This window comes from Elephas maximus, chromosome 4 (genome assembly GCF_024166365.1).
Source record: "Elephas maximus indicus isolate mEleMax1 chromosome 4, mEleMax1 primary haplotype, whole genome shotgun sequence".
In the NCBI taxonomy this organism is placed as follows: Eukaryota; Metazoa; Chordata; class Mammalia; order Proboscidea; family Elephantidae; genus Elephas; species Elephas maximus.
In genome coordinates, this window is record NC_064822.1 from 185,704,871 (window position 1) to 185,732,814 (window position 27,944).

Consider the following 27,944-nt stretch of genomic DNA (forward strand, 5'->3'; position numbering starts at 1 on the left):
CAAAGAAAGAGATGAACTCATGTGACTTGCCCACATTTATTCATTCACAAGGGTCTCGGAGCCACATGAGCAGACAGGCCTGAGCATTCCTAAAGGAGGATGGGGACACTCTGAGGGTCCAGACGGGAGAGGAGGATCTGAGGGCCCCTGGGAACCTGCTCACCCATCCTAGTCTGAAGCAGTCTTCCTGTCTGCTCCAGCTTCTATTCTCCCAGACCCACCACGTCACCCCCCTCCCCGCGTGCGCGCGCGCGCGCGCGCGCACACACACACACACACACTCACAACCCTGCTGTTCTCTAATTGCCAGGAATGCAGTGCTGTCCCCCCCGCCCCCGCTCCCCCCTTTCTCCCCCTGAGTTCCTCAGCACGGCTGCCCAACCTGGCTGGCAGGACAAATTATAACATGGCCCTGCCATAAAAGCCACTGTCCCAAAACAGAAGCTTTGGGGCCCTTCTAGACATGGCTAACTCTCTCACTCACACTGTGCCTGATGCAAAAGGGGCTGTCTGGGCCAGAGGCGACAAGGCCCTGTGTCCCTTTAAGCCAGGAGTACAAATTCCCATCCCAGTCCCTCCCTCCTGCTCTCCCTGACGTCAGGAGGAAGGCGTGTGTGAGTGAGTGAGGGGCCGAGCTGCCGCATGCTCACACACACAGAGACATACACACACACACAGAGGCACACACGCACAGCACTTCTTTCAGACCCACCCCCTGCTGCCAGCAACCAGCACCCGAGAGAGGCTGGGTGCTGAAGTGGGTGCAGGAGGCCAGTGCCGGCCCAGCTGCCTGGAAGAGGTAAGGGGCTGGGCTGGGGAGGCAGTGGCAGGGGTGAAGGAGGGGGGTACAACATAGGGGGTGCGGCTCAGGGCTGGGAAGGTGGGCGCTTCCCCTGGGGCTGGACCAGCCCTGCCAGCTTACGGAGGGGACATTACCCATCCTTCCCTCCCTCCCTCTCTCCCTCCTCTGTGTCCCCAGGGAGGCTGAGACTCTGTGTGTGTGTGTGTGTGTGTGTCTGGGACTGTGTCTGGCTAAGAGGCAGAGAACAGCAGACACCTGCCAAGCCCCAGCCTCCTGTCTGGAAACCAGGGGAGAGACAGGGATGGGAGAACTACCATGCTCCTAGAAGGTGCAGGAGCATCCTTGGAATTTGGGCCTGGGGCTGGGAGTGACTGCCTGGGGCAGGCAGACAGTTGGCCCTGGAGCAGCTGTCTTATCCCGACTCTATTTTTTCCCCACTGTGATGGGACAATTGTGTTAGTTGGCTTGGCGAGGTTGCTCCATGTTATTATTTCCCCTCGGAGGTGCCCCTGACCGAGCCTTTGCCTCCCCTAAGACCACACCTCTCCCTGCCTGCTGGTCTCCTCTGACCTCCACCTTTGCCAGGGAGCAGCCCCGAGGAGGTTAGGGGTGATAAGCTGGGGTGGCCGTCACTGGGCTGCCCCTGCGGTGGGTTGCAGGGGCTCAGGGAAGCTCCAGAGTGGCCTGACCCTGGCCCAGGGAGCCCAGGCAGAGACCCACAAGGGAGACAGCAGGTTCCTGCCAAGCTGCCAGCCTGAAGGCTCTTCCCAGGGAGAGGGGAGGGGGTGCCGGGCGAGAACAATAATAAATACAGAGTCTGAACTGCTGCTGGTGGGGTTGGGGGAGGGGAGGAGGAAGTACGGGATGGGGGTATGGGCAACCTCTTGGTAAGCCTGGCACCGTGCCCACCTGGATGGCATCCAGTGGGGGCCTCTCCCTGGGAAGGGGTGGTCCTCAGCCTCCTAGGGGTATGGGGAGCTGTTTCTCCAAACCCTACTCCATCCTAGAGGCCTCTGGCTCTCCAAATTCTGGATGTTTCTGCCTCTCAGCCTTGCCCCGCCCTCCCTCCCATCTCTTGGAAGCTTTATTCCAAATGCATCTATTTCCCATCTCTGCCCCTCTGGCTCTGTCTGCCCACCCCACCCTCACCCCTCAAAAGAGACCAGTGGAAGAGGGAACTGGCCACACAGGGGCCTGGGAGAAGCTGGAGGCCAGTTTTGGCTACAGAGGCCTTTCCCAGGCTGGAGAGTGAAGGGGCGTGATGTTCGATGTTCCCGATGCTCCCTGGGGGCGCTGTGCAGGTCCCAGATGTATGGAGAGGGGACAGACTGCCGGCACTCAGCAGGGGCACTCAGGGCCTGGCTGACAACCAGCACAGCCAGGAGCCAGAGCCTTGTTGGGAGGAGGCTTGGGGCTCAGACCTTCCTTTGTGCAGAGCAGGAAATAGAGGGGCACACATAGGGGGGCTCTTCCCCTGCCCCCAAAGCCAGTGACGTAAAGGTCACCAGGGTGAGGCATGACATGCTGGAAAGCTGGTGAGCTTTGGGGTCAAGTGGACCTGCTTTCTAGTTCAGGCTTAGCCACTCTGTATATGACTCTGGCTGGTCCATTCCCCTCCCCAGGGGGACTCAGAATGGGGAAGTGACTTGCCTAGGGTCACTCAGCCTGGCAGACGTGGAGCCAGGGTACAAACCTGACATCTCTGTGGACATCTCTGCCCACATCGTCAAAGAAACCAAAGACCTTAATCACAGCAGCCCCCAGGGCAGCCTGGGCCTGTGACAAGGAAGAGGGTTAGAGGGTCTCCTCAATAATTAAGTCTGCGTACTGGCTGGGGCACCCCCCATCACACACACACACATACACACACACACACACACACACACTGTGGGAGGGGACCCCCCCCCCACACACACTGTGGGAGGGGAAGGAACCAGACTTAATTAGGTCACCTCCAGCTGCAAGAGCAGCTTGGCACTGAGATATTTTAAGGAGTGTCTGGGAGGCTGGGGGAGGGTGAACCAGGTTCTGGACAGTGGTCCCCAGGCTGTTCCCTCACCTCCTGGGGCCCACCGAGGACAAGACCAGGATGCTCAGGAAGTCCTCCCATAGTCACCCACATTCCCTGTCCTTCTTATTTTTAAGTAACTGCACTCATTCCTCCCCCCCTTCCTGTTTCTGCTCCCCTATAATGGGGGCTTGGGGCTGGGGTGTTTTATAGGGGGAGTTGTGAAGCTTAGCAGAGTTGGTGAGTGACTCACCCAAGGTCATGGTCTGAGTCAGCGCAAAACCAGAAATAGAACCCCGAGTCTTGACTCCCCAGTTCTTCCACACCCCTGCGCTTCCTTCTGGGGTGGGGGACAGGAGCTTCTGGGGAATTGCCCGTCTTGCCTCCTCGCCTCCCACCCAAGATCTTTCTGCACCACACTCCTCCCCAAATATTTCCAGGCTTCAGAATGGGAAAGGCAGGGGTTCAGGAGTCAGCTGCACCTGACTGGCTGTGTGACCTCAGCAAGTCTTGTCACCACTCTGAGCCTCAGTTTACTCTTCTGAAGAGTGGGAATGCTAATGATAATTATTGGGTAGGGCTGTTTTGAGTACTAATTAAGGAAATGGGGCAAAGGGCTTGGCACCCAGCCTGGTATGTGGTTAATACTCACTAGATGGACCTCCCACGCTGTGTGAGTCTGTTTCTCCCTCTGGACCAGGCCTTCTGAGGGCAGGGTTGAGCCTCTCTCGTGTTTGTCAGCCTGACACCCAGTATATTTCAGTCATGTGGGTATTTCTGACAACCTCAAGGAGGTTGGGCGGGCAGAGCCAGTGACTATCTGTGTAGCTGAGAAGAAAGGTGAGGGGCAGAAAGGCGCAGGTGATTGCCCCAGGTCACATAGCACAGAGGGGGGCTGGGCCCAGGGGCAGCCTTGCCACGGCCTCAGGGCTTTCGTTCCCTCAACCTGCCCAGGCGGAGAGAAACTCCCATGATTAAAAGAGGACCATGGCAGCCATTTTTTGCCCTACTCTTTTTGGGGGAGCTAGGAATTGGAGCAGAGCCCTAGCGATGTAGTGATTGTCACCTGCTGACAGGACTGAGTCACTGCCAGAAGCCCCTTGGCGCCATGATGCTGCACCCTGGCCTCGTTTTGTGTTTACCTCCGCTGGCCCCTTCCTCTGCAGAATCACTGAGTCAGCTGGGTTTGGCCTGCCTGCAGGGAAATGAATATGGGCTTGGCTGGGAAGGCCAGAGTCACACTCGTGGCCTGGGAGACGCCCATTCACAGGAAGACCAGTGACACAGCTCCTTGATGCCTCCCACAACCTGGGAAAGGGTGCTACAATTTACCTTATTTGACAAATGAGGAAACTGAGGCTCAGTGGAGCCGGGAGTCAAACCTGGGCAGTCTGGGTCCTGAGCTGCCTTCTCACCCTACTGCTGGTCCTGAGGGGCATTATTCTGGGCAGGAGATGCCTCCAGACAGACACACAAACCCCTCAGAGGGCTGGGCTTTAGATTTTTATGAGCTGAAACAAATGTTCCACAAACGTATCTGTTCTCTGCCCTTGGGCAAGTTCATGTTTCTCAGGGAAAGTTCTTTGGGAAAACTTGGTCTTGGCTTGGTTGAACCTGGAGCAGAATTTATGCTCATGAGAGGAGCTCTGGTTTTTGTTATTAGACAAATCTGGGCTCCACCACTTACCTGCATGTGACCCTTTTGAAAGTCACTTAACTTCTCTGAGCCTCAGCTTCCTTATCTGTAAAATGGAAACAATTGTAATTTCAACATCTCAGAGCAATTGGAGAGTTGGAAGATGGAAAAGAATCGCCGTAAAGACTTTTGCGCAGGGCATGGTATTCAGGTAACAAAAGCTGAGAAAACCCTCCCTCCACCTGACTTGCCCCTTCCCACAGCAACGTTCTGGAGAGAGGGGCTGAACTGAAGGCCTGCCCTGCACCCCCTTGGTCACTTTACCTGGTCTCCCATGCTGCTGGGCTTCATGCAACATCTCCAAGTCTAGGACCCGGACAGGGAAAGGCTATGCCCATGGACACACAGCAAGTCAGTGGCAATGCAGGGCCTGGTCTTCCGAACCCTGGTCTCTGGAGTTGAATGGACCTGGCTCAAGTCCTGGCTCTGACACTGACTGCTGCGTGTGGCTTTGAGTGATTGACTTAACCTCTCTAAGCCTTCGCTTCCTTGTCTGCACAATCAGGATAAAAATGCTATTATTGCTAGTTGCTGTCAAGCTTACTCTAACTCATGACAACTTTTTGAATAACGGAACAAAACACTCCCCAGTCCTGTGCCATCTTCATGATCATTGGTATGTTCAGGTCCACTATTGTGGCTACCGTGTCAATCCATCTCATTGAGGGTTTTTCTCATTTACACGGACCCTCTACTTTAACAAACAATGTATTTTTCTAGTGATTGGTCTTTTCTGATGACATGTCCAAAGTAAACAAGTCAAAATCTCACCATCTTTGCTTCTAAGGGACATTCTGGATGTATTTCCACAACCAGAATAATATCACTGGGCTTAAAGGACTGTTGCAAGAATTATACAAAAGGAGAAGCTCTGGGGCCATGAGGTGAAGGGCAGGGAGGATGAGAGTGAATGGGTGGGCTTGGCCCTGCTCAGTTGGCTCTCCCCTCCCTCCACGCCCTCTCCCCCAACGTCCAGCTCAGCAGCCCTGTCTGGGAAGGGCAGCCTGCCAAGCTCCTGCTCAATGTTTCCCACACTGCATCTCATTTCATCCTCAAACGGTCTTTGCAGGCAGGACTCTGGGAACCACCATTTCCCAGATGAGGAAACCAAGGCCAGGTGGGGGCTGAGGGAGATCCCAGAGCCTTGCTTGCTGGCCTGCTCCACCGACTGCCTTCTCCCCAGGGAGGCCGAGGCAGCCTGCAGCCTCAGTCCAGTGGAGGAGCTCTTCTGTGGGGTGGGGAGAGACCAGTGCCTACCGCTGTAGCTGTAATTCCTTCCTTCTGTGGCCTGCTGCTCCCGGTCTCTCCTAGAGCCATTCTGGGGAGGAGAAGGGAAGGGCAGGCTGCCCTCAACCCTAAAATCAGAACAAAACCAAACCCCTTGCCATCCAGTTGATTCCGACTCATGGCGACCCCGTGTGACACGGAGTAGATTTGTTCCATAGAGTTTTCTTGGCTGTGGTCCTTATGGAAGCAGATCACCAGGCCTGTCTTCCATGGCACCTCTGGGTGAGTTCGAACTGCCAACCTTTAGGTTAGCAGCTGATAGCAAACTGATTCTGTCACCCAGGGTCCTTAAAAAAAAAAAAATTTTTTTAACCCTGGATAAATCAGTGTATCTTTCCCGCTGCCTGCCGCATGCATGAGGCCTGGGAGCCCGTCACTTAGCCTTGGGGTGGGAGGCCTGGCTGGCCTGTGCAGGCTCCAGCTCAGCTGTGTCTCCCTGGTGACTGCTGGAGGCTGCCTCCCCCCCTCGGCCTATGACCTCACAGCACCGACTGTCACGGCCTAGAACAATAAAGCCCGGAAGACTTCACATTGGAGAGATCAGAGAGGGGAGCCAGAGCCAGAGTTGCCACTCCTCCTGGTACCCCTGGCCCAGGTGGGTATGCAGACACACCCAGGAGCACTGGGGAGGCCTGGCCCTGCTTCCCTGGCTGTCATCTTGAGTTACTTTGCTGCTCTTCCTCTTATTATTATTAATATTTTTGTAACAGCTTTGTTGTTGTTGTTCGGTGCTGTCAAGTCAATTCCAACTCATAGCAACCCTATGTACAACAGAACAAAACACTGCTGGGTCCTGCACCATCCTCACAATTGTTGCTGTGTTTGAACCCATTGTTGCAGCCACTGTGTCAGTCCATCTCATTGAGGGTCTTTCTCTTTTTCGCTGACCCTCTACTTTACCAAACATGATGTCCTTCTCCAGAAATTGATCCCTCCTGATAACATGTCCAAAGTATGTGCCATCCTTGCTTCTAAGGAGCATTCTGGCTGTAGTTCTTCCAAGACAGATTTGTTTGTTCTTCTGGCAGTCCATGGTACATTCAATATTCTTCACCAACACCACAACTCAAATGTGTAAATTCTTCTTCCGGTCTTCCTCATTCCTTGTCCAGCTTTCTTATGCATATGAGCTGATTGAAAACATCATGGTCTGGGTCAGGAACACTTTAGCCCTTAAAGTGACATCTTTGTTTTTTTTTTTTTTTTTTAACACTTTAAAGAGGTCTTTTGCAGCAGATTTGCCCAATGCAATGCATCTTTTGATTTCTCGAATGCTGATTCTGTATGTGTTTTGATTGTGAATCCAAGTGAAATGAAATCCTTGACAACTTCAATGTTTTCTCTGTTTAACATGATGTTGCTCATTGGTCCAGTTGTGAGGATTTTCTTTATGTTGAGGTGTAATCCATACTGAAGGCTGTGGTCTTTGATTTTCATCAGTAAGTGCTTCCAGTCTCCTCACTTTCAGCAAGCAAGGTTGGGTCATTGCCATAACACAGGTTGTTAATGAGTCTTCCTCCAATCCTGATGTCGTGGTCCTCTTCATATAGTCCAGCTTCTCAGCTTATTTGTTCAGCATACTAAGTATGGTGAAATGATACAACCCCGTTGCATACCTTTCCTGACTTTAAACCACACAGTAGCCCTTGTTCTGTTCAAATGACTGCCACTTGGTCTAAATGCAGGTTCCTCATGAGCGCGATTAAGTGTTCTGGAATTCCCATTCTTCACAACGTTATCCGTAATTTGTTATGATCCACACAGTTGAATGCCTTTGCATAATCAATAAAACACAGGTAAACATCCTTCTGGTATTCTCTGCTTTCAGCCAGGATCCATCTGACATCAGCAACGATATCCCCCATTCCACTTCCTCTTCTGAAACCGGCCTGAATTTCTGGCAGTTCCCTACCAATGTACTGCTGCAACCATTTTTGAATGATCTTCAGCAACATTTTGCTTATACATGATATTAATGATATTGCTCGATAATTTCCACATTCTGTTGGATCTTCTTTCTTTGGAATGGGCACAAATGTGGATCTCTTCCAGTCTGTTGGCCAGGTAGCCATCTTCCATATTTCTTGGCATAGATGAGTGAGCATTTCCAGTGCTACATTTGTTTGTTGAAATATCTTAATAGGTATTCCATGTATTCCTGGTGCCTTGTTTTTCACCAAGGCCTTCAGTGCAGCTTGAACCTCTTCCTTCAGTACCATCGGTTCTTGACCATATGCTATCTTCTGAAATGGTTGAACGTCAACTAATTCTTTTTGGTACCTTGACTCTGTGTATTCCTTCCATCTTCTTTTGATGCTTCCTGCGTCATTTAGTATTTTCCCCATAGAATCCTTCAATATTGAAACTCGAGGCTTGAATTTTTTCTTCAGTTCTTTCAGCTTGAGAAATCCTGAGCGTGTTCTTCCATTTGGTTTTTCTGTCTCCAAGTCTTTGCACATTTCATTACAATACTTTGTCTCCTCGAACTGCCCTTTGAAGTCTTCTGTTCAGCTCTTTTACTTCATCATTTCTTCCTTTCCCTTTAGCTACTCTACGTTCGAGAGCAACTTTCAGAGTCTCTTCTGATATCCATTTTGGTCTTTTCTTTCTTTCCTGTCTTTTTAACGGCCTCTTGCTTTCTTCACGTGTTATGTCCTTGATGTCATTCCACAGCCTGTCTGGTCTTTGGTCATTAGTGCTCAATGCATCAAATCTTTTCTTGAGATGGTCTCTAAATTCAGGTGGGATGTACTCAAGGTCATACTTTAGCTCTCGTGGACTTGTTCTAATTTTCTTCAATTTCAGCTTGCATGTGAGCAACTGATGGACTGTTTCACAGTCGGCCCCTGGCCTTGTTCTGACTGATGACATTGAGTTTTTCCATTGTCTCTTTCCATAGACGTTGTCGATTTGATTCCTGTGTATTCCATCTGGTGAGGTCCATGTGTATAGCTGCTGTTCACGTTGGTGAAAAAAGGTATTTGCAATGAATAAGTCATCGGTTTTGCAAAATTCTATCATGCAATCTCCGGCGTCATTTCTATGTATCACCAAGGCCATATTTTCCAACTACCAAGCCTTCTTCTTTGTTTCCAACTTTCGCATTCCAATCACCAAAAATTATCAATGCATCTGATTGCATATTTGATCAATTTCAGACTGCAGAAGTTGGAAAAAATCTTCAGTTTCTTCATCTATGGCCTTAATGGTTGGTGCGCGAATCTGAATAATAGTCGTATTAACTGGTCTTCCTTGTAGGCATTGGATAGTATCCTTTCACTGACAGCCTTGTACTTCAGAATAGATCTTGAAGTGTTCTTTTTGACGATGACTGCAACGCCATTCCTTTTCAATTTTTCATTCCTGGCATAGCAGATCAAATGATTTTCTAATTCAAAATGGCCAATACCAGTCCATTTCAGCTCACTAATGTCTAGAATATCTATCATTAAGTGTTCCATTTCATTGCTGAAGACTTCTAATTTTCCTAGATTTGTACTTCATACATTCCACATTCCTATTATCAATGGATGTTTACAGCTGTTTCTTCATGCCACATCAGCAAACGAAGATCCCAAAACTTGATTCCATCCATGTCATAAAGGTCGACTCTACTTTGAGGAGGCAGTTCTTCCCCAGTCATCTTTTGAGTTCCTTCCAACCTGAAAGGCTTATCTTCCAGCGCTATATCAATGTGCTGCAGCTATTCATAAGGTTTTCACTAACCATTTTTTTTTCAGAAGTAGACTGCCAGGTCCTTCTTCCTAGTCTCTTAGTCTGGAAGCTCAGCTGAAACCTGTCCACTAAGGGTGACCCTGCTGGTATTTGAAATACCGGTGGCAAAGCTTCCAGCATCACAGCAACACACAAGACACCACAGTACGACAAACTGACAGACACGTGGTGGGGAACAGCTTTATTGGGATATAATTCGCTTTCATACAATTCACCCACTTAAAGTGTAAAATGCATTGGTTTTTAGTATATTCAGAGTTGTGCAACCACAATCAATTTTAGAACTTTTTCCTCAGCCTGAAAACAAACCCCATGCCCATTAGCAGTCACCCCTATTCTCCCCTGCCCCCAGCCCCTGGCAACCACTAATCTACTTTCTATCTCTATGGATTTGCCTTTTGGGACACTTCCTGTAATGGAATCATACAATGCATGATCTTTTGTGATCGGCTTCTTTCACCGAGCATGGTGTTTTCAAGGTTCAACCAAGTTGTAGCAGGAATGAGTACTTCTTTCCTCTGTATGGCCAAGTAACATTCCATTGTCTGGCTGGGCCACAACTTGTTTATCCATTCATCAACTGAGGAACGCTGGGTTGTTTCCCCTTTTGGTTTGTTGTGAATAATGCTGCTATGAACATTCGAGTACCGGGGTTTCAGTTTTCTTCTCTCTAAAATGGGGACAAAAATGCCACATATGGCCCATTTCTGCCACCTAGGGTGACTCAGAGAGAAAAGCCCCACACCACCTTGGAGGGCTGAGGGGCTATGAGGAACGACTCTTGCTCTTTTGAGGGTGGCCAGGCCCTGGGGCTGTGAGCGTTGCTGGCAGTCTGGGGGTGTTAGGCCAGGAAGGGCCTGTATTGACTCCTGCTGGGCTCACACTCAGCCCCAACGTGTCCCACTGCTGTGTCATCTGGAGCAGAGGCCTGATGTGATCAGAAGGGGGTAAGATGGTGACCCCTGGGCACTTCCAGCCCCAATGGTGACGATTTGGAGATCCCTGGGCTCTGGATCCTAAGGAGCCTTAAGCCCTTCCCTGGAAGCTCCAGCTTAAAGCTCCAGCAGGCCCCGGGCAGCTCAGGGTCCTTGGGTATGGGAGTGGAGGAGTGGGAGTGGGAGGTGGAAACCTGTCACCCCACCATTCAGCAACTGAGGACTACGGAGCCTCTTCAGATCCCCAGGCTCAGCTAAGCTGTGAGGGAGCACCTCGTGGCCTGTCAGGACCATTTTGCTGATGAGGAAACAGAGGCCAATGGAAGAGCTATCCAAGGTCCCACATATTGCCATGGAGTAGATTCTGACTCACAGTAACCCTGTAGAACAGAGTAAAACTGCCCAGTAGGATTTCCAAGGCTTTAATCTTTAAGGAAGCAGACTGCCACATCTTTCTCCCACGGAGCCGCCGGTGGGTTCGAACCTCCGACCTTTCGCTTAGCAGCCAAGCTCTTAACCACTAAGCCACCAGGGCTCCTTTATCAAGATCAGCAGCTAGTAAGTGGCAGAGCTGGAGTGGAGCTTGTGGTCCAGGGCTACTTCCTGGCCTCAGTGTGGTGGGCCGCCTGTCCAGGCTCAATGGACAGCCTGGCCTGGCAGGGGAGCTGTTCTCCCTAGGGCACCACAGCAGCATCTCTTAGGGTTTAAGACTTGCCAGTCCCCTAGAGGGTGGGAGGGAGGGAGGCAGGGGTTGGGGAACTATATTCTTTTCTTCACTAGGGGGACATATCAGGTGAATTTTCTTAAGGTCATCCAAGCACTGAGAACTCCAGGCAGGGGTTTCTATTAATTAACATTGATAATAGCAATTCGTTGAGGATCTACTAGATGCCCGGTGTTGGCACACACACTAAATCATCTGACCCTCAGCAACCTTGCTTGGTAGATATTATCAACCTAATCAGGAAAAGTGTGCATCAGGGTTGTATCCTTTCACCATACCTATTCAATCTGTATAAACCAAAAAACCAAACCTGTTGTGGTTGAGTCGATTCCAACTCATAGTGACCCTATAGGAAAGAGTAGAACTGCCGAATAGAGTTCCCAGGGAGTGCCTGTTGGACTTGAACTGCTGACCTTTTGGTTAGAAGCTCTAGCACTTAACCACTACGCCACCAGAGTTTCCGTTCAATCTGTATGCCAAGCAAATAATCCAAGAAGCTGGACTATATGAAGAACAGGGCATCAGGATTGGAGGAAGACTCATTAACAACCTGCATTATGCAGTTGACACAACCTTGCTTGCTGAAAGTGAAGAGCACTTCAAGCACTCACTGATGAAGATCAAAGATCACAACCTTCTGTATGGATTACGCCTCAACATAAAGCAAACAAAAATCCTCATAACTGGACCAATAAGCAACATCATGACAAATGGAGAAAAGATTGAGGTGTCAAGAATTTCATTTTACTTGGATCCACAATCAACACCCATGGAAGCAGCAGTCAAGGAATCAAAAGACAAATTGCATTGAACAAATCTGCTTCGAAAGACCTCTTTAAAGTGTTGAAAAGCAAAGATGTCACCTTGAAGACTAAGGTGCACCTGACCCAAGCCAAGGTATTTTCAATTGCCTCATGTGCACGTGAAAGCTGGACAATGAATAATGAAGACCGAAGAATTGAGGCCTTTGAGTCGCGGTGCTGACGAAGAATATTGAATATACCACAGACTGCCAAAGGAATGAACAGGTCTGTCTTGGAAGAAGTGAAGCCAGGATGCTCCTTAAAAGCAAGAATGGTGAGGCTACATCTCGCATACTTTGTACATACTATCAGACGGGATCAGCCCCTGGAGAAAGTCATCATGGTCGATAAAATAGAGGGTCAGCGAAAAAGAGCAAGACCCTCAACAAGATGGATTGACGCAATGGTTGCAACAACGGGCTCAAGCATAGCAGCGATTGTGAGGATGGCACAGGACCAGGCAGTGTTTCGTTCTGATGTGCACAGGGTCGCAATGAGTCGGAACTGACTGTACAGCACCTAACGACAATTATAGAGATGAGGAAACCGGGCTAAGAAAGACATCCCAAGAGCTCACTGTGGGGCAGGCCCTGTCCTATTCATGTGGAAAGTCATTTAATCCTCACAGTAACTTCTCTATAGGAACCAGCACTATGCCCATTTTACAGAGCAGGAAGGTAAGGTGAAGGCTGAGAGTGTTGACCAAGACTACATAGCTAGTAGGTAGAGAAGCCAGGATTTGAACCTAGGCTGTCTGGAGCCCACTGCACACTTACCCACCGTGTTGAAGCTGTTGAGTGGCTTCCTTGAGGTCAAGTTACAGGTGACAAAGCTGAGATTCGAACCCAGGTCTGTTGGATTTGAAACAGCTAACATTTGTGCTAAACCATATTTCAGACCATCCTCTAGCCACCCCACTGATTCCATTGGCCAGGCCCCCCCTGACTACGGAATTGAACTGGAAGGACTTAGAGGTCATAAAACCCTTTTGTCTTTCCAGTGAGGAAACTGAGTCCCTGAGAGGGGCCAGGAGTCCGCCAGCCCAGACCACACTCACCTGTGCCTCTCTCTCCCCCTCCAGACGGAGCCCGTGGCTAGTGAGGCTGCCGAGCAGGGCCAGGCCGGGCCCTGCCCGCAAGGACATCCAAGCCCTCCGCCGGCCCCTGTGCCCGGGAGCCCTCCAGGCTCTCCTGCTGACCCCACCATGACATCGGAGCCCACGTCGCCCCCAGTCGTGCCCCCACTCCACTCCCCCAAGTCACCAGTCTGGCCCACCTTCCCCTTCCATCGAGAGGGCAGCAGGGTCTGGGAGCGGGGTGGCATCCCACCTCGGGACCTGCCCAGCCCTCTGCCCACCAAACGGACCAGGACATATTCAGCGTGAGTACCTACCCCTTGCCCAGGACAGGGATCCTGCCCACCCCATCGTCCGAGCCCCTGCGAGGAACTCAGGTCCCACCCAAGGACAGAGAGCTATCTGTGCAGTTCCAGGAACTGCAAGTATTCATTTGTTCATTCACTTATTCCACAAAGATTTGTTAGGCTCTTGATTGGGGTTCTAGTGATGAATAAGACAAAGCTCAGCCCAGCAGCTGCTCGCAATCCAGGTGGAATTTGCCCATCATCCATCACCATCAGCAGGGTTAGAGGTGAGGACCCAGCCTGAGTTGTGGCAAGATGATGTATCAGATGAAATGATGAGTGAGCAGAATATGGCTGCTTCGTGAAGTAGTGAGCTTCCCCATTTGGGGAGGTAATCAAGTTTAGGTTGGACATCCTTCTCTCAGAGATCTTACAACAGAAATCCATTTAAACCTGAACAACCTTGGTAGGGGAGGGTGCTGTACAGAGACGACAGTGGCCAAGAGCCAGGTGACCCATTTGCTGTGTGACCCTGAGAGCCAGTGGGCCTCAGTTTCCTTATCTGTTGAATGGGGATGATGTGAGGACTGAGTGCGTAGTAATTGTGTGTGGTTTCAAGTGTCCCAGCAGCCCCAAGGTGGGCTCAGCAGGCAGAGCCTAGGAGGGCTATGGGGTTCCAGGGAGGTGGGTCCCCAGACCACAGCTCCAAGCCCCCTACCCTATCCCCAGGACAGCCCGCGCCTCGGCTGGCCCCGTGTTCAAGGGCGTCTGTAAGCAGTTCTCGCGCTCACAGGGCCACGGCTTCATCACCCCTGAGAACGGGTCAGAGGACATCTTCGTGCACGTGTCTGAGTGAGTCCCCTTACCTCCCCATCCTTGGCTGGGCCCCTGTCCCAGGGTGCCCTCCCCCACCAAAAAAATGCCTTCCTAGGCCTTTTCCCTCGCTGGCTGAGGTCTGTGCTCCTAGCATTTCTCCTCCTCTCAGTAGGGGCTGGGGGCGGCGCATGGGAAGAAGGTGGGTTAGGCCAGGTAGGAAGGGGGCACTCAGACCCCAGAAGCTTGGGAATCATGGACTCTGCCCTGGGTACCTACTCCATGGGGCCTAAGAGGGCTGAGCCAGTCCCTGGGCCTTTCAGCCTGGAAAAAACCTCACGCCTGGGTCTAGGACTGGCCTCACCCGTAGCACCAGGGATGACCTGGGGGACTCAGCTGAGCTCCAAGCGTCAGAGACCCAAACACCACAGAAAAGCAGGTACTGTTTGACTCCCATTTCACAGATTAGAGAACTGAGGCTCTGAGCAGCCAGGGCAGGCCACAGGGAACAACTAGGGAGTAGGTGCTGCTGCTGAGCTGACCCCCTCTCCCTCCCACCAGCATCGAGGGGGAGTACGTGCCGGTGGAAGGTGATGAGGTGACCTACAAGATGTGCCCCATCCCACCCAAGAACCAGAAGTTCCAGGCTGTGGAGGTGGTGCTCACCCAGCTGGCCCCCCACACGCCCCACGAGACGTGGTCCGGGCAGGTGGTGGGCTCCTAGGCTGGTGGCTCGGATGCCAGCTGTCCAGGCAGTGGGAGCCACGCAGGGTGGACAGGCAGCAGCCAGCCCCGCGACCCCACTGCACTGAGCAGCCCCAGTATGCACGTCTGTCTGTCTGTGCTTGTGGCTGTGAGCGTGTGCCTCCACCCACCCCCATGACCCATGACTGTGAGCTGGCCAGGCACTGGACTGGGGGAAGATCACCAGGCCTGCCTCTGCTCGTCCACTGTCCCTTCCTCACCCCTGCGTGTACACATAGGACCCTCGCCCTCCTTGTCCACTGAGCCTCTGAGAGCCCACGTCAGGCCTGAGCTGAGGCTCGGGAGGAACAAGCAGGACCCCTGCCTATCCCCTTGCCCCACTCTGCCCTAGACCCTGGCCTGGGGGCACGCTCTGTTGTGCTGCTCCCATTCCTACCCTGGCCTGGAGTCTCCCTGTGGTCTACATTCTTCCCCTCGGAAGCCAGGTTGGTGAGCACTTTGGGGGAGCTTATCAGCCTCTGGTGGAGGGTAAAACGCTGCTGCCTAGGCCCGCCTTCTCACACTCTCCTCTACCCCGTGCACTAGAGAGGCAGGAAAGAAGGGCTTGAGGGTGTAAAGGGGTTTCCAGGTTCCCATTTTGTTGGCACCTGCTCTTTGGCCTGGCAGTGGCTCTATGAACCCCAAAGTGAGGTCTGCAGAGGGCTGGGGGCCCATCTCCTGCAGCTTGGATGGAGCCACCCCACTGCCCAACTCACAAGCCCCACTGATGCTTGGCCATGGGCCTCACCACACCCGCTGTTGAGGCCACAATGCTGGACAACCATCCCCTCAGGCAGGGCCACTACAGGGAGACCGCTGGCCCCTATCTGTGTGGCGGTCCTCTGGCTGGAGTTCCTCTGGGCCAAGATGTGTGTGTGCACTCACTCTGGGGCCGGGGGGTGGCCTGCTTGGAAGGCCAGGAAGGAGCAACACTGCCTCCACCCCGTACTGTCCCCCCAACCAGTTGCCTTGGAGTTGACTGGACCACGGCGACCCCACGTGCGTCAGAGTAGAACTGTGCTCCATAGTGTTTTCAGTGGCTAATCTCCAGGCCTTCCTTCTGAGGCACCTGAGTGAACTTAACCTCCAGCGTTTTCTTAGCAGCTGAGCACATTATCCATTTGCACCCCCGCAAACCCATTCTTCGCTCCAGGGAGCATATCCTAAGAAGGGTAAGAAATGGGGTCACGAGTTCAGGGGAAGGCCTGCCAAGGATGGTGAGCCTAGGAGACCCAGCCTGTGAGGAAAACTGGGGGCTCGGGTGCCCAAGATGAGGAAGTCTGACTGTCTAGGAGGATCTCCAGCTCCACAGGTGCCCCAAGACCCTGGGGTAGAGATAGACCCCCAGGGTAGAGATCAGCTAGGGTACCTGCACCCCACCTCTGCCTCTACTCCAGAACACAGGCCACAGGCCAAGAGCTGCTGAGATGTGCTGCCCAGCCCCCCAAAACTGGGAAAGGCTCAGCCTGCCTGACACCCTACTCTGAGCTGGGGCTACCATGGGCAAGGCTGGACGCCATACTGGTGCAGGTTAACTCCTGGTGCTGCCCAAGGCATCCCTCCTAGGAGCAGGCCTCCTTTTTCTGATGTGGTGGCATCTCATACTGGGGCTATGGGGGTGGCCAAGGGGCAGCAGCTTTCCTCCCCACCCCTCAACAGCGTGCAGTCAGAGACCCTCCCGAGACCCCCCTAGCCATCCAGGCTCCCTCATCCTTCCTAATACTGGCAATAAATCCTCAACTGTGGCTCACCCTGACCTCCTGCTGCCTGTCTGGGCCCCTGGGGAAGGGGCTGGGGGAGTTCACGAGAACTCTATGGAGGCTCTGGCTTCCTGGGTGGTCTAGGTAAGTCCCTGTTCTCTGTGCCTGTTTCCTCATCGGTAAAGTCATGGCCGTACACATCCGTGTATGGGGCCCATTATCCACTCAGACAGTCCTGGCACCGTACCTTGTTCCCGGAACTTTAATATTTGTGACATAAAGTTCTCTAAAACGTGCACCATCCCCACTGCGCTGCACCCATGGGGTGGGCAGGCAGGGCACTCTATCTCGTACCCACACTCACACACACCCTCCTTCCAGCACAGACGGAAACCTGTTCTGTTCAGAAGGACAAGCAGCAGCTGTGGCCTGGGCCTTCGGGGCTGAGGACAGGGACACTCTGTCCTGGGCAAGGCTAGATAGACCCTGGGAGGGTAGGAGGCAGTCCCCCCAGGAGCTGACCAGCTGGGGACACTGTGCACACAGACCCTGGCCTGTCCCGGTCTGGCGGCCCTTGCAGCAGGCAGGAGGGGCCCTGTCACCCCCACACCAGGGCCAGCGTTTTTCTTCGGGCTGGGCTGAGGGCTCTGAAGTCATGAGGGGCAGGTGCAGTCCCGGTCACGCCTCGTGGGCTGTCTCTGGGAAGAAAATCTCACGGCACCGCTGCACTGTGTCCTGTGGGGAGACCACGCTGTGCCCAACGGTCCGGGGGTCGGCAAAGATCTCAAAGTCATTCCCACCCTGTACAGAGGAAGGACAAGAAGGCATGGAGCGGGGGGAGCCTGAGGAGGCGCCAAAGGTTGGGGCCCAACAGCCACCCTGATGTGGGGTCCCTCTTCATGTTGGCTCCTGAGGGCTGCGCCTTCCTCCCCACTCCCTCAGAACCACCAGGAAGCCCGCTGCCTTGCTTTCACCAGGCTGCTGTGACTCACTGGGTGACACCCTGTGTAACACAGGGCAATGTCCAGCCTTCCCTGGACCCCAGCCTTCCAGTCTGTGTAACAGGGCTGATGAGCTCCGGCTATTCGCTGTGAGCCTCCCAGGAGAACTGTTCTGTCACCCTGTGTCCTAGCCTTGACCTCGGATGATTTGAGGGTGGGGGGCTGGGTTGGGCCACACTCACAGGGGTGGTCTCGTTCCCGAAGAAGTGGATGGTGTCGAAGCTGTCCTGGTCCAGGCTGTCCAGGCAGTAGCGCTTGTCCCAGCCCTCAGGGAACACATCAAAGCTGATCATGCCTCCTGGGGGGGGCGGGGGGGCAGATGAGGCTGGCAGAGGGGTGGTTGGAGGGGTGACCTGGGCAAGGCCCTTGTTCTTTCATTCACTCAACAGCCCTGAGTGCTCACTTCATGCCAGGCACAGGGGACAGGACAGACGTGGGACCCTCGCCCTCATGGAAGTTACGACCCAGGTGGGAGAACATATGACAGACAAGATCCCCCTGTAAGTGCTAGAAGGAAAGATCAGGCGATTCTTTTGCGGGGAGGCAGTCCACCCAGCCAACAGGGCCAGGGAAGACCTCTCTGAGGAGGTGACACTGAGCTAAGACCCGAGCCAGCTGCAGGAATGGTTGGGAATGGAGTTCCAGGCTCGGGAACAGTGAACAGACTCCCCAAGGCAGTGGATGGAGCATCCAGGGAACAGAAGAGGTGGGGAGACAGGCAGGGATGAGACCATGCAGACCCTAGGGTCCAGAAGGGGCCTCTGAGGGTTTGGAGAAGGGGTACAACGTAATCTGTTTCTCTGTGAGGAGCTCTCTGACCATGGGCGAATGAGCTATAGGGGAGGCAGCAGCGGGGAGACCAGCTGTGTTGGTGTCAGCTGGAGCTCATGAGAAGCACACAGTGATCAGACCCCAGACACTCTGGACACAGCCCTGGGACTCACTAGGAGACTGGACTTGGGAAGGGAAGGGAGAACTCAGGGGCGGACTTGGGATGTTGGCCTGAGCTGCTGGGTGGATGGTGGGGCGTTTACCAAGGTGGGGGAAGAGTGGGCAGATAACATACTGAGTCCCAGCCTGCTTTGGGCTCCCAGCTGCCTTGAGGGGTAGGAGGGGCTGCAGCCTGGCGTAGGAGGGGTGGGCAGTAGGAGGAGGGTGGCCCTGGGCGGGCTCCTATGCCAGGGTTCTCAGACCGTCTGTGAGTGGACGTACCTCGTGAGAACCTCAGCCCTTTGCCAGCAAACTCTGTTTTCAGGGCTTCCACAAACTTCTCCCGGATCTTCTCCTTCTGCGGGTGGGAAGGAACTGGACTGAAGCTCAGAGGGCCCTGTGCCAGGCACTCAACTCGTGTGAGTTCACGGAGTCTTCCAGATGGATACCATGATGCCCACTTTACAGATGAGGAAACTGAGGCTCCAAGAGGGGATGCACCTCATTCAAAGTCACACAGCTGTAGTGGCAGAGCCAGGGCCAATGTGGCAGTGGACAGGCTATCCTGAAGGAGGCCTTGGAGTACAGGCACAGGACAGAGGTCCAGGGCATGGGACTACCCGAGTCCCAAGTCAGTGTCCATCTCAGGGCAGGGTTCAGCCCTGTCAGCTCTGCTGTATCCACCCAGCAAACCGTGGCTCAGACACCAGAAATGAATGTTTGAGGAGCTAAGAGCATGGAAGACCTGTGAACAGCGGCAGTGCGGATGCCGGGGACATCCACAGCACCAAGCATGTGGCAAAATGCATTTGCTGAGCATGGCCCGTGTGCCAGGGCCTGGGCTTGGGGATTCAGTGGCACCTCCCTTACTGCCCTAAGCAGGACCTGGGAACACTGCAGCACATCTGCAAACGTGGAGTAAGGGGATTCCACCCACTACGCTAAGGCTCCCTCTGGGCCTGGCACTGCTGGAGCAGCCAACTTGGGACCCAGCTCTGCCCGGGCATCTTGCCTGGTATGCTGATGGGGGGCAGGAGGGGAGGGCCACAGGGCCAGCGGCTCACTCAGTACAGAAATGGTCAGCAGAGGCCTGGGAGGCAGGGACCCTGTATGGTCAAAGCAGCAGAGAGCTCCAGAGGACATTTGGCTCGTGGGGGGCCTGAGGCCAGGCTGGGGGATGGGTTTGGAGGCATTCTGGGGACCAGGAGCCTGAGGGTTTCAGCACCAGGCAGTGGAGTGACTAGTCCTGCATTTTGGTGGGAGCTGGGTAGGACTGGAGCAGACAGAGGCAGGTGGTGGCTAGTGGCGTGAACCTGGAGAAGTGATCCAGACTGAGATATCAAGCCAGGCTGCCTGGTGCCAGGCCTGGCTGCTGTGCTTCTGGCTGGGTGGCCATGAAAGCCGCCTGGCCTCAGTGAGGCTGTTTCCTGGGCTAAAAGACAGGAACGACCCTGCCTGTTTCCCTCTCAGGGAAGAGCCCAGGTGAGGGAGGTGAGCCCCCCACCTGCTTTGGCCTTACATTCCCAGGAGAAGGGTAGGCCCCCAGGGAGGCCAGAGCCTCCGCCAGAGGCTGCTCTGTGGGCCCAGAGTTACAGCAAGAGTGGCCCAAGCTCTGAATAAATATTTCCATGTGGCCCAAGGTGACTGTACCTCCCTGGTCACTGGACAGCCCAAGTGCCTCGTCTGGCTTTGGTAGGTCCAGGACTGTGACCTCAAGCTGGTCACTTACCCTCTGGCCTCTGTCCTGATCTAGGGAAGAGGCTACTCACCCCTCCCTCAGAGCTCTGAAGGACTGAAGGAAGAGTCAAGCACTGATAAGTTATCTGGCTGGTCTAGGACACACAGGAGGATATCTAGAACGTTCACTCCCCCTCCAATACAAGAAGTGGGTAAACAAGAGCTGAGAAGACAAGTGAAGGTGCTGGGGGCTGTGGGAAGCCATAGCACGTGCCACGCCTGCCCTGTGCAGGCTTCTTGGACACTTGCCCTCACCCAGTCCTCACAATAGCCCTTTGAGATGGGAACTACATTATCTCCATTGCACAGATGAGAAAACAGAGGCACACAGTGCTGAAGCCACTTGTCCCAGGTCACTCAGGAAGTAGGAGGTGGAGCTGGGTTTGGAAACCTGGCTGGCCTGAGAAGGACCACCTCTCAATGTGCGTGTGGGGAGGAGGGGGCTTTCTGCCAATGCCAAGCTCATCTACTCCAATGGGAAAAGTCTCCTCGGAGCACAGGGTGGGCTGGGGGTGGGGACCAGTGAGCTGGGAAGCATGGCTACGAATCCCACCCACCTTCAGGGAAGCATCAGAGGGTGGCGGGTGACCCTAGGCAAGTCACTTTCCCTCTGAGCCTTCATTTCCTCATTCGTAAAATAGAGAACATACCACCTTTTCATTTATTCAAAAAATATTTCTTGAGTACAAAGTACTTACTATGTGCCAGGGGCTGTGCTGGGCACAGAGGGGTCCAAAAAAACCAAACCAAGCCCATTGTCATCAAGTCGATTCCGACTCATAGCAACCTTATAGGACAGAGTAGAACTGCCCCATAGGTTTTCCAAGGAGTAGCTGGTGGATTCGAACCGCCGAGCTTTTGGTTAGCAGTTGATCTCTTCTTAACCACTGCACCGCCAGGGCTCCACAGAGGACCCAACAGGGAACAAACCACCAGTGCCCGCCCTTATGAAGCTTATGATCTGGGAGGGGAGTGGACAAGAGACAGATAATAATCAAGATCAAAAAAGTAAATGATGTAGAACATGAGAGGGTGTTTGAATCAGATCACCCATGACACGGACCCATTTCACAGATGGGCAAATAAAGGCTCAGAGAGTGACTGAGGTCCTACAGGCCTAAGGCTGCACGGGGGTGGCACCTTGTCCAGCTCGGAGAACTCGATCCGCTCCTCCAGCGTGCAGCTCCGACCGATGGGGGAGACGTTCAGCATACCGTTCCGGAACTCAATGAAGGTTCCGCTGGTGGTGGTAGGGGTGGGAGGAGTGGTACGGAGCCAGAGAGAACGAGAACGACCCTGAAGTCAAATCCAGCCCCATCTTGGACCACCACGTCCCTGGACTTCAAGGGGACAGAAATCTGCCTGCCAATAAGCCAGGGACCCAGCCCTCTCCTCCCTCAGGCCCCAGGACTCCAAGGAGGGGTGGGTCAGGCTGCCAGGGGCTCACCGCTTCTTGGGCAGTCTGAGCAGGGCCATGTAACTGAGGCAGAAGTTGATCAAGTCCTGCAGCAGCTCCTCTCCCAGGTGGTTCTGGATGGTCTGGCAAGAAACACAGGCTCCGAGTGGGGCCTGGCTGCCTGACCCCCGGGATGACATGGCGCCCCCTCCCCAGGCGCAGGACAGCACTAGCAAGGGAAGCAGCATGCCCAGGACAGAGGGCATCCATGGCCTTCCCCCCCTGGGGAAAGGTGGGGTGTCCCTGCTAGGCCCTGGGGCTCTCAGTGCAGGCACTGACCTGCTTGGAGAGCAGCCGTCCGTGTTTATACTGCACTGTCCCGTTCTCAGCAAACACATAGTCAAACTTCTCAATGACTTCAGGGCCAAAGAAGCCAGGGGAGAAGGAAAAAGAGTGAGACCAGGTCCGACTGGTACCCCCAGACAAAAAAAAACCCAGACCAGTTGCCATTGAGTCGATTCTGACTCATGGTGACCCCATGCATACAGAGTAGAACTGCTCCATAAGGTTTTTTTTGGCTGTGACCTTTCAGAAGTAGATTGCCAGGCCTTTCTTCCAAGGTGTCCCTGGGTGGGGCAGAACCACCAACCTTCCAGTTAGTAGTCAAGTTCTTAACCTTTTATGCCATCCAAGTAGTACCCCAGGGCCCAGTAAAGAGGACAGATGAAGCTCGCACTCCCCGGCTTGGCATTCAAAGCCCATCTGCTCCATCCTGACCTGCCTCCCCAGCCTTCTCTCCCTCTGCAGCTTTGTTTTCTCCCACATAAGCCAGTCACACCTCCTGGCCTTGGCTCATGCATGTCCTTCTGCCTGGAGTGCCCTCCCCAGGGCCTCCCCTCCACTCATCCTCCAAAATCCAGTTCCCTCCTCTGGAAGCTTTCCCGATCTTCCCAGCAGAGAGCGCCATTTCCCACTTTGTGCCCCCACAGCTCCTCTGTCAAGGGCTTCCATCACACTGCATTCTCAGGCCTGGCTGCAAGGTGGGGCCAGCGTTTTCAGCTCTGGCTGTAGCAAGTAGCTAGAGTGGGCAGGAGGGGCCGCAGGGGACACAGCCAGGAGTGGTGTGGGTGGAAGGTGATCACCTGGACTATGGAGCGGTGGTGGAGATGGAGATGGACAGATAGGGATATCATTTTGGACTTGCTGGTAGAATGAATGAGGTTTGCAGAGAAAAAGGGAAGCTCAAGGAAGTTTCTGGTTTGAGGAACTGAAGGCACTAGCCTCCACTGAGATGAGACCAGGAGCTCTGGGGTCCAAACCACTTCCTGGGTGACTTCAGAATTCCCCTCTGTTAAAGGGGATAACCATGTCCATCCCGACACATGGCGAGAGGGTTAAATGAAAGCAAGTCAACACACGGTCGTTTTTCAGTAAGTGGTAGCCATTACTAATTACCCCCCATTTTAAAGATAAGGAAATCAAAACTCAGCAGAGAAGAGATGGGGGCCGTACTACGCACAAGAAAAGCGCTGAGAATGGAGACTGCACAAGGGCAGGAGGTTGCCTGCTTTGTTCCCTGCTGTTCCGCCAGGGCCTAGCACTGTGCGTGGCACAGGGGAGGTGCTCATTCAATGTTTGTTGAATGAGGGAGACTGACCCCTCCCCACTCCCTCTACCCCACAGAAACAGTACTGGGTCTTTGAAGGCACGTTGGTCCAGCGATCTCCCGAACTCCCCAGCGGCTCTGGCCCGCTCCTACCTTCATCCCCCTCGCCCAGCTGCTCGGCGATCTTGGAGTAGTCAGAGCCGCCCACCACGCCAATCTGTACCCGACTGCGCAGCTTCTGCAGGAAGGCAGCCACCTCTGGGTCAATTTTCTGGGGTTTGGGGGACACAAGATTCCAGCCGTCAGCACGTCTAGGGCCTCCTTGGTCCTCAGAATCCGGGGAGCCCACGTACCCCTGGACTTCAGGCAGTGCAAGTGTTAGAGCCCAGACCTCAGAACTGGATGCATTTGGACTCAAACACTGGCTCCAGACTCTCACTAGCAGATGACCTTGAGCAAATGGCTTAGCCTTTCCGGGCCTCAGTTTTCCCATCTATAAAATGGGGATCATAGCATAGGAACCACCTGAAGGAGGGGTCACAGTTAGGATTAAAGGAGATAATGTACCCAACCAAAGTGGTTAGAAATGAACAAGCAATTAACAGTTGAGTAAATCAAAATCTAGCACAGCCGACTCAGACTCATGTGTGTCAGAGCAGAACTGTGCTCCTCTGGGTTTTCAAGGTTGAATTTTCAGAAGTAGATCACCATGCCTTTCTTCCGAGGCGCCTCTGGGTGAATTTGAACCTCCTAAAAGGTTTTTTTTTTTTTTAAAAGGTTAGCACCAGCCAGGGACTCCCACTGGCGAGTAATCATGTGAAAAGATGCCCCATCAGGGAAATGTAAACTAATGAGTTGTAATCCATTTTTTCAAACATTCAGATATGAAAAAAATAAAGCAGCTGACCATCTCTAGACTACACACAGATGGGGAGGGGGGAACAGGAACTCTCAAAGGCCGCTGGTGAGAGAGTACATTGGCACAGCCATTTGGGGAGGTAATTTGGCACAATCGATTAAAATTTAAAGCGTACATGCCCTGTCATCCAGAATTCCCACTTCTCTTGCCCAGGTGTATAAGGAAGTTCGCCAGGGTATGGTTTATAATTGTGAAAAACTGCAAACGACTTAAATGCTTGTCAATTGGTGTTATGGATTACATTGTGTCTCCCCAAAATTCGTACTGGAGCTCTAACCTCTATATAAAAAAAAAACCCTCTATACATGCAGATATACTCCCATTTAGGAACACACGTTTTTCTTTGTTGTGCTAATGAGGCCATATGGGTGTAGAGTGTGCCTTAAACCTAATGACTTTTGATACAAGCAAACCAACTCCCAGCCCCCAGCCTCCATAAAGCCTATGATATTAACAATTCAAAGTCCATACAATGGTTCATAATTAACAATCAGTCGCTTCTTTGCAACACACATCAAAACATTATTACTGTATTATTATGTTAAAGATGTCTTAGTGTATATGGAAGTATTTGTTTAACATTTTTGATGCATAAAAAGGTATACTATGTACTATATAAAAAAAATGTACTATATACTTAGACAAACATTTGACTAACTGGTGTTAGACACCAACCATATCTAACTGTGGCGATTTATACACAAATGTGATTTAAAGGTAGATTTAGGAACGGAACTCGTTCATAATCTGGGGACTGCCTGTATACAAGGCAGATGAGACACAAAGAGAAGCAAGCACAAATGGGGAAAGATAGATGTCACTGGATAGTGACAAGGAACAAAGGAACGCTAGGGCTACAGAAGTTGAGTCAAAGATTCTCCCCCAGAGCCAACAGAGAGGGAGCCTTCCTCTTCAGTTGATGCCTTGAATTCGGACTTCTAACCTTCTAAACCGTGAGAAAATAAATGTCTCTCCTTTAAAGCCACCAATTTGTGGTATTTTCTGTTACAGAAGTACTAGAAAACTAAGACAACTGGAAAACAGTACATACCTACCCTGAAAGGCTATATTGAGGAGTCACAGAACGCATCACCAAGGCTCCTTTCCGCAAAGGTTAACCCACTGCCGTTGAGCTGATTACAACTCACAGCAATCCCGTGAGACAGAGTAGAACTGCTCTATAGGGTTTCCAAGGCTGTAAGTCTTTTTGGAAGCAGGCTGCCACATCTTTCTCTCGCAGAGCCACTGGTGGTTTCCAACCACCAAACCACTGCACCACCAGGGCTCCCTGCCATAAAGATTATGGCCTTGGAAACCCTATGGGGCAGTTCTACTATGTCCTATAGGGTCAAGTGACTCGGAATTGACTTGATGGCAATGAGTTGGATTTGGATCCTTCCAACAAGGAGCCTGGTGGTACAATGGTTAAGCGCTTGGCTGCTTAAAGGTTGGTAGTTCGAACCCACCAGCTGCTTAGGGAAAGAAAAGATCTGGTGACTTGTTCCTGTAAAGATTTCAGTCTAGAAAACACTACAGGGCAGTTTTACTGTTTTTTTTTATATAAGGAGCCCTGGCGGCGCAGTGATTGAGTCTGACTGCTAATCAAAAGGCCAGCAGTTTGAATCCACCAGCCACTCCTTGGAAACCCTATGGGGCAGTTCTACTCTGTCCTATAGGGTGGCTATGAGTTGGAGTCAACTTGACAGCAATGGGCTTGTTTGTTCGTTTTGGTATAAGGCCACAATGAGTCAGAATGGACTCGAAGGCATACAACATCCTTCCAAAGTGGGAGAGTCCAAAACCTGCAGTTAATTGTCAAAAGCAAGTTGCAGGAAGGCACACACAGTATGATACTACTTACGGAAAAAAAAAGAAAGTGTATCACACACAATGCTTAATATTTCCCCTGGGCAAAAAGAGATCCAGGTTAAGATCTAGCGAGAGGCCACACCACACAACCATTTCTGCTGGGGAGAGGGCTGGGCCTGGGATTGTGGCATTGTCAGAGGGGACTTAAGCTTTCTCTGTTATGTTTTCTCTCTTTACAAGGAGAATGTGTTCATGAATACTTGTATAATTAAAAATTAACTTTTCCAAAGCCCTAAGCACTGGGCCCCACCAGGGACTTAGTAACAGGCCCTTCTCATTCAGACTGTTGTGTCAGTAGAGCAAAGGGATGGAGGAGGGGAGGGTAGTGGGACTGTGCCTAGGCCCTGCAGCCCTCAGTCTACCTTCGCCACCATCCTTTCCAGGCCCCAGGGAGCTGCTAGAGGGCGCGGCCTGATTCCTCCCCGAGCCGGGGGTGGCGGGGGCGGGAATCAGTTGAGGTGGGGGTGGGGCACTCAGGCTAAGAGGATAAATAACCCATCATCTCCAGCTCCTGCCTCCAGAGGAGCACCCTCGGTGGGTCCTGTGGCCCCCAGACTGAGTCGAATACCCACAAGGTGTACGGTGGAGGAGGCCATGGTCTAGGTGGCGAGGGTGGGTCTGGGGGGGGGGGCTCATCCAGGATGAGATCCAAAGGGAGAAAAACTGGGCATGGAGCGGAGGTTGGAGGGTCAACAGGGTGAGATGCCTTTAGAAGGAAGACGGCACTCTTGACTCCCACCCTGTGTGCGCTTCAGTGCCGGCACTGAGACCAGACTGGGCCTGGGCGTCTGGCCTCCAGTGGGCAGAGCCCATGAACTCATCCCAGACCCGCAAGAGCCGTCCCTCCCGCCTTACTAGGTGTGGGGATAAAGTGGGGAAGGGCCTTGGGAAACTAGCCCCCGGCCCAGGCCTGCAAAGCTCGGGGTGGAATGGCTCCGAGGCCCCCACCAGATGGCGACTCTGACGCTTGGGTGCGCGCCCAGCCCTGCCTGGAACCCCGGGTTAGGATGTCAGCTTCAGGTTACTAGTGTGTCCTAAGACTGAAACGGGGTGGGTGCCACCGCTGGGGAAGCGGGAGCGCCCCGGGGCCAGGCCTCGGCGCGTGGAAGCCTCTCGGAGCAAGGGGAGTCCGGTCACCCCTCGCAGCCGCCTCCCTGCAGACCCAGACCCAGCCCCGCCGCTCCGGGGCAGAAAGTGGGCGCTGACGCTCAGGCGGGCTGAGGCGCGGGGGGCTGGGTCCCCATCACTCGCGGCGGGTGGCACCAGAGTGTCAGGGCCCGGGTACCGCTGCATCTCACATTCGATTCAGGGGTGTCCGGGGTCACGCCGCTGCAGGCCACCACATTCGGCATGTGTTGGGACCCTACCTGGCGAGCCGGCGTAAGCGTCCCGTCCACGTCAAACAGGCAGAGGACGCGCTCCTTCCTGCGGGCGCCCTCGGCGGTGACGGCCATGGCTGCAGCTCCGCGCGCCGGGCGGAGTCGTGGGTTGCGGCCGCCCCAGCACCGACAGTAGGTGGAAGGGGGGGGAGGCTGGGTCTGATTGGGCCAATGGGTGAGGGGGCGTGGCCAGGGCGTGGTCTCGGTGGGCTAGGGCTTGGCCGGGCGGGGCAGGGGAGGGGTCTGAGCCGACTGGGAATAAAGACTCTGCCCCTGGAGGCGAAGGGGCGTGGCGAAGGGCGAGGTGGAGCCTGGCGGTTTCGGTCGGATTGGTTCGCTCCAGGCGGAGGCGGGATCTGGACTTGGACAGGGCGGGAAGAGAGGGGCGGGGCCAGAGCTGGGCCCGGCGGGATGATTTGATTGCATCAGGCCGAGAAGGGGTCGGACTGGGCCAGAGCCTACGGACCTCACTGCAGGGCCAGGCGGGGCGAGGGTGGG

General features: G+C 53.4%; 2 protein-coding genes across 3 annotated transcripts; one reads left to right on the forward strand and one right to left on the reverse strand.

Annotated features, from left to right (window-relative positions):
• Positions 1-634: 634 nt before the first annotated feature.
• Positions 635-16,658, forward strand: CSDC2 (cold shock domain containing C2). 2 transcript variants are annotated; one of them, XM_049884501.1, is made up of 4 exons: positions 635-799; positions 13,072-13,370; positions 14,082-14,204; positions 14,727-16,658. In XM_049884501.1, the coding sequence occupies exons 2-4, from the start codon at positions 13,195-13,197 to the stop codon at positions 14,887-14,889; spliced, it is 462 nt and encodes a 153-aa protein (XP_049740458.1). In that variant the 5' UTR covers positions 635-799; positions 13,072-13,194; the 3' UTR covers positions 14,890-16,658. The 2 variants fall into 2 exon arrangements, with proteins under 2 accessions (XP_049740458.1, XP_049740457.1); XM_049884500.1 differs by lacking the exon at positions 635-799 and having other exon boundaries at positions 13,111-13,370; positions 14,489-14,793.
• Positions 16,598-27,560, reverse strand: PMM1 (phosphomannomutase 1). The gene is made up of 8 exons (XM_049884499.1): positions 27,435-27,560; positions 23,433-23,550; positions 22,013-22,089; positions 21,725-21,816; positions 21,418-21,517; positions 18,823-18,898; positions 17,793-17,908; positions 16,598-17,410 (listed from the first exon to the last, which is right to left on the reverse strand). Exons 1-8 carry the CDS (start codon positions 27,519-27,521, stop codon positions 17,288-17,290), a joined length of 789 nt encoding a protein of 262 aa, XP_049740456.1. The 5' UTR covers positions 27,522-27,560; the 3' UTR covers positions 16,598-17,287.
• Positions 27,561-27,944: the final 384 nt, after the last annotated feature.

What these genes read in the sequence shown, in the direction of transcription:
- CSDC2 (XM_049884501.1), top strand. Translation starts at nt 13,195, where the DNA reads ATGACATCGGAGCCCACGTCGCCCCCAGTCGTGCCCCCACTCCACTCC. An exon ending in CGGACCAGGACATATTCAGC is followed by an intron (nt 13,371 to 14,081) that starts GTGAGTACCTAC and finishes CCCTATCCCCAG; the next exon opens with GACAGCCCGCGCCTCGGCTG. An exon ending in ATCTTCGTGCACGTGTCTGA is followed by an intron (nt 14,205 to 14,726) that starts GTGAGTCCCCTT and finishes CCCTCCCACCAG; the next exon opens with CATCGAGGGGGAGTACGTGC.
- PMM1 (XM_049884499.1), bottom strand. Translation starts at nt 27,521, where the DNA reads ATGGCCGTCACCGCCGAGGGCGCCCGCAGGAAGGAGCGCGTCCTCTGC. An exon ending in GCTGGGCGAGGGGGATGAAG is followed by an intron (nt 22,090 to 23,432) that starts GTAGGAGCGGGC and finishes TTGGCCCTGAAG; the next exon opens with TCATTGAGAAGTTTGACTAT. An exon ending in GACGGCTGCTCTCCAAGCAG is followed by an intron (nt 21,817 to 22,012) that starts GTCAGTGCCTGC and finishes GTTTCTTGCCAG; the next exon opens with ACCATCCAGAACCACCTGGG.